Below are 14007 nucleotides of genomic sequence, written 5' to 3' on the forward strand. Positions count from 1 at the left end.
CTATGGCTGACCTGCTTCTTCTCATGCTCGCTGAATATTCCTGGATGTGAGGACATGATGAGGATCTGCTGACCCCAAAATCTCAAAATGCTAAAGTACATCTCACGACTTGCAGCCGTCCCTCCATTTTAGGCCCATGAGCTATGACAGAACACTGTCTTCAAGTGTTTGTCTCAGGCAAGACATGGACAGAGGATGGGATGATTAGAATTGTTTTGGACAAATTTGCTATTTGACATTTTACGTTAAAATATTAAGAAGGATTTTATCAATGGACTGTAACACTAAAACAGGCGACATGTGCATTTGGTTTATAGTCTTGTGACAGATTCCCCCGGGACTCTCACTCTTTCAAAGTTTATATCTGCATCTGTATTTCACTTTCCGTCTTCATGCCCCCTCCTCCTCTCCCTCTCCTTATGACTACCTCTCCCACCCTCTTCTTTCTCTCTATCTGCACACGAAGGAGACGGCAAACTCTGCCAAGAGTTGCAAAACCCAACGGCTTTCCCCATCCCCACCGGCTGGATCAGACTTCTCTGTTGACATCCGTCGCTACAGGATACTATTTCACTGAGCTAACAGATTTCAGATGCGGAGCTGTTATTAAGTGGTCTGGGACGGAGACCTGCTCCTGTTTACTGATGCCGCAGGTATTTACATCCCCTAAATACAAAACCAAATACACTGCAACTGCTAGGGGGGGGCAAGAATCTCAGCATGGTTATTATGTTCAAATGGGGAATCTCATCTCTGTAGTCACATTCAACTGTCCATGACTGCTTACGTGTCCTTGAGCAAGACACCCCAAAAGCATGGGGATGTTGTCCAGAAGGTTTATCCCGACCCCTGACCTCCCAGTAGAGAGTCAAAAAAGAAAAATATGTCTTTATGCAAATAAATTCTGCTTGTTTGGTGTTTGGTATGTTCCTTGGACCGTATGAGTTTTCCATGTGCTCATATTTTTAATGCCAGCAGGAAATATCCAAGATTCAAGACAAATTTATGGTTTCTGTGACTGCACTGTGTTTGTGGTGTTCACAGCAATATCAGTTATCCGCACGGAGGAACAGTGTTTTACCCTAAATGCAGCATTGGTGTAATGTTTGCAGAGATTACACAATGTTCTTGAAAAGGGGACCTATTATGCTCATTTTCAGGTTCATACCTCTATTTCGGGTCTCTACTACAACAGGTTTATTTGCTTTCACAGCAAAAAACACTTTACTTTCCTCATACTGTCTGTGCTAGAACACCTGTATTCACTCTCTGTCTGAAAAGGCTAACTTTTAGTGCCTGTCTCCTTAAGCAAATCTCCCGAAAATGCCCAGTCTGCTGTCATAGGACAGCGTCTCTTGAGTCTTCCATAACTCTGCCTTTCTCAGGCCCCCAGGAAGTGTGCTGGGCTTCAAAGCCAATTCTCATAGTGCCCCAACAGTGGAATTAAAACTCCCAGGTCTGTCACGTGATGCCATTTCATCCCTGTTCATGTTAGCGGAGAGCTAAACAGCAAGTAGCAGACTCACTAGGCAGACAGCTCAAGTGGCTCTATGGGCCCGACGATGCGGAGGCAGCGCCGATCATCTGGGTAATTTCAATTTGAACAACTTGAATAAACACAGCCCCTCTTTGAATGTTGTATCCAGGTCTCTTAATACATCCATGATACTTCTGCATCACTGCAGGAAATGACCATGACGGAGAATAACGACACACAAAAATGGCAACCACGATGACATGTTTCCCTCATGTTAGCATGTAGCTACATGTAGCAGTGTACTTGCAACTGGAGAATGACCGTGTCTAGCAGCACTCTCTCCTTTAAAAACCACAAATAAAAGCTTTTAAACACAACCAGCATGTTCCAGCTGGGACATGAATCAAAATCATGGGGAAATAAACAACATCGGCAACCAAGTTTACATTTTTCCCTGATTTTAGTATGTTGTGGTGGCGTATGCTACGTAATGTTTACACTTGCAGTTGAATGCCTGGAGCAGATGCCCATGTAAAGAAATCCGTCACAAGCTGACAACATTGTTGGAAACGGAGTATTCAGAATGGTCTGAATCCTGACATTTATGCTCACAGGGATTACTTTGACATACGTTTACCTCATTATTTGAAACTCTGGAAACATTTAAAATGCACGTACAATAATGGTTCCATTTTAATCATAAATATATATATATATATATATATAAAACTGTGTCAGCTGATAAAATTAAGCCAAAAGGACATCAGACAAAGGCCACAATTAAGCTTAAATACAACGTTCACTAAGACACAGGTAACAGCCTCACAGCTTTGTAAAGGAAGGAGATTCTCTCAGTGATCATCCTGTCAACCACACTGACATTTGTCATATTATAACTCACTAATGAGACTGGCTGGCATGAGGTGGTAGCTCCATGATCACAGATGTACAGAGGGAGATCCAAGCCAAGCCACAGGCCCCTGTCTGAGTCCTGACCCGCTGTGATCCGTGTGGCTTGGTGGCTTCTCAACGCGTGTTTCCTAAACCTCAGAATGTGCGCCACATAAACCGAGCCTCCGAACTGCTGTGTCAGGAGAAACTATAAGAAATACATGACGTATGATGAACTGAAGTAATACAACTTTAATGAATAGACTTAAACTTGTTTGGAGAAGGAAGCCCTGTGGCTTCACTCTGCTAAGTATGATTGTATACTTCACGTAAGCCCATTTTGCTGTAGATGCCAGGTAACTGACTTCCATACAAAGTCCACATAGTGTGCCTACTTCTTACACAGCTTAGAATAATGCAGGAAAATAAGATGCAAATCTTTACAGTAGCAAATCTGTCTTACACATTTTTGACATTTGGAAAACAGAAACACTGAACCCATTCAGAATCAAAAGTCTCTAATCTAAATGTGTGTGTATCAAACCCCAGACACAAAAGAAACCCAATTTGTTTAGATAATTTAGCAGCAGTTTTTCAGCAGACACATTCTTTCTCAGTGACTGTGGATATTATGACGGAGCGACTGAAACCAGACCAGATCCTCTGGCTCGCACACACGCACATAAAAGCCAGCGCGCTGCGGTAATGAACGGAGTGAATTCTTACAGATTCATCTCGCTGCGCTTATCAAAACTAATAATATTCCCGATTGATTTTACAAAGAGCTTAAAATCAAAGTGTTAATACTGTGACCCCATTGCCACTGTCATGTGTAACCACTTAGATCCAATTATTTGCTAAACTGCAAGCAATCTTAGACAATAGTGTCTATAATTGAGTGGGTTTCATAATATGTGTTGGGAAAAAAAGAAAAAAAAACTGATCACAACCAGGAATCTAAAGGCTCTTATGTTCAGCCAATGGGACGGAGATAAAAGAGACATAAGGGGAAACAGAGGGTGCTAAGGTAATCCAGAAAACTTCCACTCAACTGCGAAGGTGTTCCTCATCTATTGCGAAGACGCGATGGTATTCTCTGGCTTCCATTACTGAGCTTCCATTGGAACTTCCACACTTTACATTATAAACTAGTGTTTAAGCATACTGTTAACTGCTTTAAGAGTCTCTTTTATGACTGTGTGCTCCTACAGGTTATACATTCTTTTTTAAACACAAATTCTGGCAAGGCTCCTCTTTTCCTGTGTTATACAACTACAGTTAAAGCTCCAGTGTGTAGGATTTAGGAGAGTCTATTGGCAGATATGGAAATTTGTTTAATAAGTAATTCTTTGGTGTATAATCACATGAAAATAAGAATTGTTGTGTTTTTTGTGTATTTTTAACCTTAGACTGAGCAATTTATATCGACATTGGGTTTGATTCCACCCTTGGCCCTCTGCAGGTCATCCCCTCTCCTGCTCTCCCCCAGTCACACTATAGGTGTCCTGTCTAATAAAAGACCAAAAAATCCCCAAAAGTAATCTTAAAGAAACAGGCCTTTCCTTTATTTGATGGGAAAACTGTACTGGGGGTGTGTGACATGCTTTATTCTGTGTTTTTACTGATTTAAATCACTAGGTCAGTTTGTTTTGGAGAGAAAGAGAACTCTGCGGATAATTCGGATCCCTGTAAAACCATCCTAAACAATAAACCCTAAAGATATTCTAATCGAGAGAAGTTTCAGGTGGTTGCAATCTGCAATCCTCACTGGTGTAGGCATCTACACAATTAACCTTTAACAAGTTTGTAAGATGAAGTAACAAGTATGTGTCTTTTAGCAAAATTTTACAAGATAATTCATCAATTAATATCATCCTCTACACCCAGATCAACATACATCTTCATGTTTGCCACTGAGATCCCCCTTCAAGTACTTGGTGAAGTCCATAATATCTGATAATGGGCAATAAGAGCCATAGCTGCTCTATTCGCACAGTAAAAGTAAGTAATGGTTTTTCGCCCTAATGAGAAGAAATTGAATCAAATCTATTGCTGATCCCAAAAGTGTACTTGTTGATCCATAGCTTAGGCGGTCAATGACTCTTAAAGGCCGGTCCTAAAGTGCAGCTGCCTATTAATTTTTCCTATGACTATTAAACTTCTCCAGCAAGCCCAAACTTTTACTTATACCTCACCGTGTCAAGAGCTGCCAGGAAAACAGGATCACTAATATGAGAACTCCAGCAATGACAACAAGAGTAAAGAAACCACATCCTCTTTGTGGTCATAAATAATACAAAAAGCCATCACCCTTCTCCTTGCACCCGTCAATATCGCAACTCTACAAGGAGACTATGTTCTTGGCATTGCACTTAACCGCAAGGCCGCATTTCTTTCTGTGCACTATTAGCTTGAGCTTGACCTGCTCCCAAAAGGCCAGGGGGGTCAAAGGTGGAGTGTTGTGAAAGTGCAGGCTGTCACTGACTCTCAAAGAGCTTCCAGAGCTCTGTGATTCTAGTAACTAAAACAGACACACACACACACCACACACACACACACACACACACAAATACGTGACGTCTAAACATACAGGAGCAGCTCTGTTTTAGTGAGTCCCATTAGACACTTCAACCTCCACTTTAATGAACACCTCCCCCCTTCCCCTTAAATCCTCTTTCTCCTCTGCCCCCCTCCAATCCTGAGCCAGCCTTGCGGCGCACTCCAATGTTAGCGACTCAGCATGTTTTCAGCGCGGTGCGGACGCGCTCTCAATCATCATTAGGGGTTTTGCGGAGTCCTGGGGTCTGGGCAACATGCCAGGATGTGTAAAAGTTTCCATGAGGAAAGCCTCGAGTTGCCTTCAGAAGCATTGGTGGTGGACGGAGATCCTCAGGAAGGTTTCAAATGCCTTTTTTTTTTTTTTTTGTAAGTTGCCGCAGGGAGGGAAAGGAGGGCCGTCAACAATTCTGTTTTCATTTTGAGAAAACAAGGCTAGTGGAGTTTCAAATGCACCAACCTTGAATTTAGGAGGAAACAATCACAAGGAAAACTACCCTGTAACACGAGGCAATCAGAGCACATATGTCAAATGTCAGAAATCGGCAGAGGCTGAGTTGCACACTGTGTTTTTCTTATTTTGGGGAATAAGGGCTCTCTGTTTCCCAGAGAGGCAGCTGGTAGAAATCTGGCCCTCTGATTAGCGCTAGTTCCTCTGCTGTGTGCTGAATTCAGCTGCACTTCATGATATCACCCATCACAGCAGCGGCTAATGAGACAGGACACACGGCAGCAGCCTCGCAAGAACAAACTTCTAACTCAGCCAGCACACCACTTCTGCTCTACACACAGATACGCAGCAAACACAAAAAAAGAGGGAATAGAGGTTTAAATGAAAGGTTTGCAATAAGTAATGTGGGTTGTTTTTCCTCCAAAATTGTTCATGTTAAAAAAAAGCCTAAGAGGGGGTATGATGTCACCAGAATTGCTCCTTGAGACGTGTGACAAAGCATGCTGTCATTTTGGCATTTCTTTTTTTGGCCTAATTAGCGCGGCTTACACTCCAAACTTAAATGCAACCGACCGTGTTTTTCATAAATTCTATTGTTATATACACTGATGTCATTTGACTGGCGTTTTGCTCACAGTCATGCGCCTTGTAAAGTACAGATAGCGGGCGGTGAGTAAGTACGAAATGTCTGAAAACTTTGGTTTTATGTGAGCCCCACCGTGCCTTGTTTATGACAGTGAGTCAACAACGCAAGCAGGCGGAGCCTTCCAGCAGAGATGGTGTTTCATCCTTTACTCTAACCAATGCTTATCTGCTGCTTCACTCCAGGTATGAGAAGTGAGATTGAAGCAGGTGAGAGCCAACATGCCACTGAGTGAAAATGGCTTCTCCAATGTAGATTTGACTGCTAACTTCCCGCAAAACCTCACTGCAGACGCCTCACGTCTCGCACTATAGTTAGCAAGCTTCTATCACAGCAGTGGGAAGACTTTAGCAGATTACAATGGAGACTGTGAACGGCAGTCTTGGGGGTTTACATCTCAGACTCCATACTCACCGAGCTCCTTGCGGTACAGTAGCTCACCGTTGATAAGTTGAGTGATTTCTCAGGGGCTGCGTAAAATCTGGGCCTGGCCGAAGAGACACATTTCCTCTGGCTGATGAGAGCCGGAGGCCTCGGCGTTCGAGCGTGGGAGGCGCTCCACTCTCGGGGAAGATCAAGTGTGCTCCCGCAGACTCCAAATCACCGGCCCCCCAATTGCTGGGGAGGAACACAGCTCTACATGGCTGGCGTTAAATCACCGCCGCTGTGGTGAGGTCATCCGCTTGTCTTCCCTCTCTAATGGAGCGCTCAGAGCTCGCTAACATACGGTGGTAATGCGTGCCGACGGGGGAGCGAGTCGGCCCTGCGAGCTGCCTTCCGATCTTATTTATTTTAGCTTAGGGCTCATTTGAAAGGGTTTGGGATAGGGCCGGGTCGAGGAGCAGTAGATGCCTTTGGAGTATGCTGTTACCACCACACACTTACAGGGACTCCAGGAACTCACCGCAGATGCTCGCACAGGCGTTAGGTGATGCGAAAACGGCAGCACATTGAGGTTTTTCGAGGGCCTGCCTCACTGTCCTCAGTCAATCAATACACATTCCTGTGCATCCCTAATGCAGCTGTAATAACTGGCTGAATACATTTGGCCACCGGGTCGGAGAGAGATCGAGCCTGCCTAAGTGACAGCGGATGGAGCAGTGGGTGAGAGAAACAAGATTACCTGATTTCACCTTAGCATTGCTTTGTACATTTCGCATATCTTCATACTGTTGGTGTAAAAGGACCCCCTGCCAACCTCGTTACAAAATGCAAAATAAAGCTACAGTTTCATTTTATTCGATTAATGCTGAAATGAAAGCTTCTGCCTGCTGTAACTACTGAAAACAGCCAGAGAGGACTTCAAATGAGCAGTTTTGTCTGAAATTAGATTTCCGGAGTATTGCTATGAGCTCAAGAAAATGAGGCAAGAGAAAAGGAAAGAAAAAAAAAGGACAGAGAAAAGAAGCAGGAAAGAAAAAGTAGGAAATCAGTTTATAGAGCTGATAACAGACAGACACCCCCCCCCCCCCCCCCCCCCCCCTCTGTACTGTCTGTTTATGAGGTGAGGACTAATGGGACTCATCAGGACTGACAGATATGCTGACAACTGCATTTCAACTCAATTACAGTTCCACAGCGAAACTCCCCTGGTCCCCTCGTGCCTATCACCCCTCTACTCCCAGAGCTGTTGATTGAAGTGCGCACACACAGACAGACAGACAGACACACACAACAGACAGACACACACACACACACACACACACACACACACACACACACACACACTACATCAGTTTACTGAACAAAAAGGTGCACAGGAAGGGTGATATTCCTGCTTTCAGTGTGGACTTATCTCTTCACCTCTATTAGGATGCAGGGGGGATTTTAACGTTTCAAACTGGCATAATGCCATGATGTGCTCTATGAATATATATCATAATAACAAGCAGAGCTTCTGCTAACACAGATAACAGGTTGGTGACCTGAGAGACATAATGTGGGATGGACACAGGAGGCAATAAACTCGACCATATGGTCCCTTGGGTGTGACTGGCTTCATTGCCTGAGGGACACCAGTGACCCCACAGGCTCCCCTGATGACGACAGCCGCGTGGTGTCGACTCCGCGGGGAAAAGACGGGAAAACAAAGCCTCTGCCTTCCGCCTCCCGGCATCCCTCCCAAAAAGATGTTGGGGGGAAAAAAATGGCTCAGTTCAGGAAACCCCTACCCATTGTTTTGCTTCCTTCATTAGTCGTTGTGTCAACAGTTTGCTTCGCTACGCGTGTGCCACTGTTTTTGTTCTGCTGCACCCCGGCTGACCTCAACGCTCTGATGTTTTGACAGATTGTTTCAAAATCCCATCAAGGCAATTTACTGTTTGAAAGTAAAGCAGCCACTTGGACAACATAAGCCGGACCGCGAAAAAGCAAATAAATCTGCCGGGGTCTAAAATTAAACAAATGTGACGTAAATCTGCTGCCAGGATTTCATCAGGAAATACTGAGGGGTGCAGCAGGGCGCGGTTACAGTATGTGTGGTGGCTTGCTGATAAGCAAAAGGTGTCAAATAAATTTAATGTGCAAGGTAAACAGCCATTTTTTGGCAGGGGCAGAGAGCTCATAAAGAGAAGCTTTCATCTTGAAAAACAAAATGCCTCTTGTTACTCTAATTGGTTATCAAATGGAAACTTGCAGATAAGTACACCTTGTTTCTGGTGACTCACCATCATCTAGGTACATCTGGTCCAGTTCCTGGGGCTCCTGTTTGACTGTGATGGCCATCGATGGGGGGCTGGCGTCCTCAGGTAACAGGCTGGGTGAGCTCCCTCCGGTCTGGGCTGAACTGGCTGCTGCCTGCGCCTGAGTGGGACTGTAGGCCTGAACGAACGGGCTCTCCGCTGTCGCACCGGGAGTGGAAGGGTGGGATACCGGCGAAGACGAGGGACTGCTGTTGGCATAGATAGGATGGTAACCATGGGGCCCTGGGCTGTTGAGGTGGTTGGGGCTACCCTGGGAGTGAAGCATCCCTAGGGGAGAGCTGTGGTCTGGCGATGCTGGGTGGGCGAGGCTGGGGCGGCCAGGGGTCTCCTGGATGGGGGGCACCACGGGGCCTGGAGGAGCCGCATGAGTGGGGCTGTTGGGGAGGCACTTGCTGTATGCCACTGGGGACAGGTCATGCAGGGTGGGGCTGGAGCTGGGGGATGACGACGACATAGTGGCGTGGCGTGGCGGGCAGTAGCCACCAACCAGGCAGGCGTCTGGATCGGCTACAGGCATGATGGGAGTGAGCCTGGGCTGGCCGTAATAGGGCTTTGAATGCATTGGCAGTCCTGCGGTCCCGAGAGAATCATATTCATCACTGGGTTCTGTCTTTATTATCGGCACTGGGGGGGGAACAAAGTAAAAAGAAAGGTGGAGATGTTAAAAAACGTGCAAGGAATCCACGTGGCGCAGTGAGTAAAGCAGTGAGCAGGCACAATTGTGGCCTGCGATACCCTCCGTAATCCAAACAAACAACCACCAGTGGATATGGGCTCAGTGTCAACTTGGCTGAGCTCTCTAACAGAGAAACCCTCACGCCTCCCAACCGCCACCCCTCTTTACCACACCATGAAAAAAAAGCTAAAGAATAGGGGGGGAAGAAAAAAATGGATGAGTCATCAGTGTGGAAAGCCACAGCTGGCTCTAATAATGAATAAGACCTATTTTCTTTGGACTCTCCTCCAGCTCTGATATCCAATAAAAGACTACTTTAAAGCGCTGGGCTGCTGCTTTCGCTGCTGCTGCTGCTGCTCAAGGAGCCCAGGACCCCAAGCTTTCCTCCACACTCTAGAAGTAATTGTTTCTCCGAGGACCAAAAGATAGAGGGAGAGAGTGAAAAAAAAAGGAGATGATTTGATTTTGATTAGGCCGCCTGAGCTCTTTAAGAGGCTGTGGAGCTGCGCCTGTGGTTTCAGGAGCTTCAGGCCTCGGCTAATGCAGCAGAGTGCAGTGACCCCACTTGATCATCCTGCCTCCTCTCGTCTAATTTCTAATCCAGTGCAGACCGTCTGTGCCGCTTCCTGATTAGCTCTGACGGACAGGTATCACATGCTTCCTGCTCGCTGTCGAGAGCAGTTACTGAAAACAACTTTCTATTAATTGAAAATTGCAAAAACAGAGCAGACGGAGAGGTATCCACATTAACAAGCTGAGTTATTATATTAGTACATATGCACAGACCGTGCCAGCGCTAAACTAATAGGGCAGTGTTAAGATACCCAGATGCATAGCAAAAGCTTCTGAGTCACAATGCTCACACTGTTTCTATTTCTACACATTGTTAAAACGCGTTAATGGGTGTGGTGAGCGTTTGATGCCAACCATTAAGAGTTTTTGGCTAAACTTGCTCCAAGTGACATTTACTCAAAGGCGCACAGATGTCAATATGAATAAGATGTCTGTCTACACTGTGTGTTTGTACACAATAAAACCTTTCAGCGATAAAAGCAACAGCTGCAATTAAAATGTATGAGTGTGTCACATGAAAAACAGTCTGTTTTTCTTTCAGTGTGTTATTATTTGTGGGACTTGGATTTAAAAAGACATTAATCGCGACCTGCAGCCTCTGGGGTGCTGGGATGTGGTGCAGTGATAACGCAGCAGGGAGCACATTTACGTCAGTTCTATCTGCTGTTGGATCCCAGGGACCGGGCCTGGCGTTTGGGGAAGCATCGTAAGGCGAGTCCCATGATGCACGGGCCTCCTCTCCACGGCCTGGGGAATAATGGGAAGTCACATGGTTCGCACTACACCCATAGCCGCTTCCCTCAGCGTTTCTCTGTCTCACCCTGCCTTCCCTTGGTGCCGAGATGTGCGATGCCGGAGTTGTCATTTGGAAATGTCATAAACAAATTTGATCTTTTTCAGATTTTAGCTCCAATTCAAGAACTGCATTGTCATCTGTGAGCTGAAACACATGTTGACCTTTTGCCTCATCAAAGGCCTCCGTAAATATTGTAAAAAAGGTCATATTTTTTTAAGAATGTCATGGGTTTGAGGTTCTCAGTGAAATATTCCAAAGGAGTTTGAAATGAGCACACTCATATGTGCCAGTCTGTATAGTTAGTCATGATTTACAGCACAGAAAAAAAGAGCCATGACAGGGGCAAATTGCCTAATGTTGGCTGCTGGAGCTTTCTCTGGATGCCCTTCTCAAAATTAAACAAATATGATGTACCAAGTCACAAGATTTCCTGCCTGCCACCAAAACCAACATGGGGATTTAATTTAGGAAAATAGCGTGAATAAGCAGTATCTTAGAAGGGATGGGACGCTGCTGTCCTTTGCAGTCCTGCTTTATAATCCAGTTAGTCTATTTTTAAAGAGAAGTTGGGTTTATTGCAGCTAGAAGTTTTTCAGTCCCAGTGAGGTAATTTGTCAACATTATTTCCTTCTGACTATAAGCGAGACTGGCGAAACAGGAAATCAAATCACGTCGGACTAATGGCCTTTCTTTTAGCTTTCAAACACTGTTTTTTTCTTCCTGAGATTCTCCCCCCTTTGCTACAGATATAAACACAGGTCTCCCTCTAGCTCTGTCCATCTGTGTGTCTCCTTCCCACTTTGTATGAGAGCTGAGAAAACAGATTCACCGGGCGAGTCCCAACTTCAGCTGGCTTCTATTTCCTCCCAACCTGTGGGTTATGGCCCACAGACAGTTGATGTTCTGCACATGGTTTTCTCTCCATCTCTGGCAGTTTCCTCCTCTGTCTGCTCGTATTAAACTGATCAGGCCTGATCTGGGTATTTTATTGAGCACTCGTTTCCTCTGAAGGCAATGGGAATCAGGACATAGATGTGTGCCTGTATCTGTGTATTTGATTAGGAAGGGCAAGCAAACAGGGCTTCTTATGTAGATTTGGAAATTACCTTCCAAAGAAGACCCTCTATACTTGCAGACACCGGGCGAATGGGATTATGGGATGCAAAAGGCTTTGATTCTCATTTCCGATGCCTAGATTTCCTAGATATGACATTGTCATGCCACCAAAATCAGGGATCGTCTCTTTCTTGCAGAAATGCTGAACTCATCTTGTTTGAACGGCACAAATCTGTAGTGACATTAAACATCGAGCAGGTGGTGGTTCATTAACTCAAAGGTACCTGGTGCACCATGTCCCACTGTGAAGGCAATCTGGTCACCCAGTATACTGTTGGCCTTCGCCTGCAGTAGGTAAGTCTGAAAAAGCTCCAAGATGACAGAAACAGTTCACTCTTTGTTCAATTTTTGGGGAAAAAAAAAACATGACTGTGCAAATATTTACAAAAAAAGAACAATGTGTGGTTCATTAACTTTTTTCCTGTATGTGTCACAGAACATGTTTCTGACTTTCCTCCTCTCCAGCTCCAACCACAAACCAATGCAGTGGAGGGAGTCGGCACCCGTTTGCGTTAAGAATAGAACTTGATATTATAGAGGAATCTCCAAACGGCCTGTAAAAATAAAGGGGTTCCGAGAAGTTCCTGGCTCCAGCTTTTGGTCATTGCCAGAACTCTTTTTCGCCGTTTGTTGTTTAATGTGGTTGGTGAGAACTGTTTCTTATTTGAAGGGCGACGCGTCACGTCTCTACTCACGCAAGAATGATTGGAAGGGAGCTTGGAAAAGTGGGGCTCATTCCGGGAGCCAGACAAGGACACTTGTATGTGCATCCCAACATCACAGACAAGCAGACCACAAATGGTGCTGATGGTATACATCAACAGCAGATGTCTTCCTGATACATCGGCTGAAGGCAGCATATTCAATAACTCATAAGCAGCAAAAAGTTGACTTTATAATTGTCTTCTGTTGTGCACTTTGATTAGGGGTGTAATGATCTATTAATCAGGATCAATGTATGGATTCAATCATCAGCAATCTAATATCATAGAAAATAAGTGAAAACATTGATCCATATCATCATCTTGAAATGTTGAGTCTGTAGGATTTAGTAGCATCTTGCATTGAGGTTGCAGATTGAAACCATCTTCAACCCTCCTGTGTGCCAAGCACATAGGAGAACTATGATAGCCGCTGCAAAAAACGCAAATGGTCCTATCTAGAGCCAGTGTTTGGTTTGTCCATTTTGCTCCGTATGTAGACATAAACAGCACATTCCAGGGAAGGAACACACCAGGATACTTAGTTTCAGGTGATTATACAATAATGAAAACAGAATCTCTGCCAATATGTCTCTCTAAATACTTCAGAGTGGGCCTTTAAGATACACCTTTGTTTTGAAATTTCCATGGCACCTCTGTGTCACAATCAAACAGCACCAAGCAGATATTTGCGAGCAGCCAAGAAAAGACAACGAGAAAATGTACTCCCCTCTCTGGCATAAATCAGCAGCGCGGAAATAATTTGGATTTCAGAAAAAATGGGTCAACAGATAAAGCAGATGTCATATGTAAACAATGCTGGTACGAGATAAAATGCTCAGGAGACACAACGGACCTGGCCACTCATCAAACTCTGCTAACATGTTGTTCTTGCGATGGCAATATCAGCTGCTTTGTTTCAACAATGTTGGGCTAAAAGAAAATGTGCATGCCAGCTGAAATTCAACAGTGAGATTTTGTTAGAAGATGTAAACAAAATGTGAGTTAGAAAAAGTATAAAAATAAGTGTAAATGGTAATTAATTTGTCAGCTATGAGTACTGTAAAACTGCACAAACTGCAAGGCTAATCTTTTCAATGTAAAAGTGATGAAGCAAATAATGCTGACTAGCTAAAAAAAATATTGTTTTGTCTAAAAACCTTTACAGTTATTATTGAAGGACATTTTATACTTTTGTTAAATCCTCTTGTTGTTAAGCTATGTGTTATGTGTATGAGGAGTCAATTTAAAATACACCGCTCACAATAATTTACAATGATTTATGTCTTTTTTTCATTTATGGCGTAAAACAAAAAAGAAAGGGGTGGCAGCTTCTTCTGTAACTGATTGTCCTGTATGAGCGTTTTATATGGTCTCAGTTGCAGCCCCTTGAATCAAATCAAACTAAAATAGAATCGTGGTAGA

The 14007-nt window shown here is 44.3% G+C and overlaps 1 protein-coding gene across 2 annotated transcripts in view; it reads right to left on the reverse strand.

Annotated features, from left to right (window-relative positions):
• Window positions 1–14007, reverse strand: part of LOC121946226 (nuclear factor of activated T-cells, cytoplasmic 1-like) — a 155339-nt gene that overhangs the window by 16321 nt on the left and 125011 nt on the right. For both annotated transcript variants that reach the window (XM_042490717.1, XM_042490716.1), the window contains one exon: window positions 8685–9344. In XM_042490717.1, coding sequence (XP_042346651.1) covers window positions 8685–9344 — 660 coding nt within the window. The remainder of the gene's footprint in view (window positions 1–8684; window positions 9345–14007) is intronic.

This window comes from Plectropomus leopardus, chromosome 7, assembly GCF_008729295.1.
Source record: "Plectropomus leopardus isolate mb chromosome 7, YSFRI_Pleo_2.0, whole genome shotgun sequence".
NCBI classification, from domain to species: Eukaryota; Metazoa; Chordata; class Actinopteri; order Perciformes; family Serranidae; genus Plectropomus; species Plectropomus leopardus.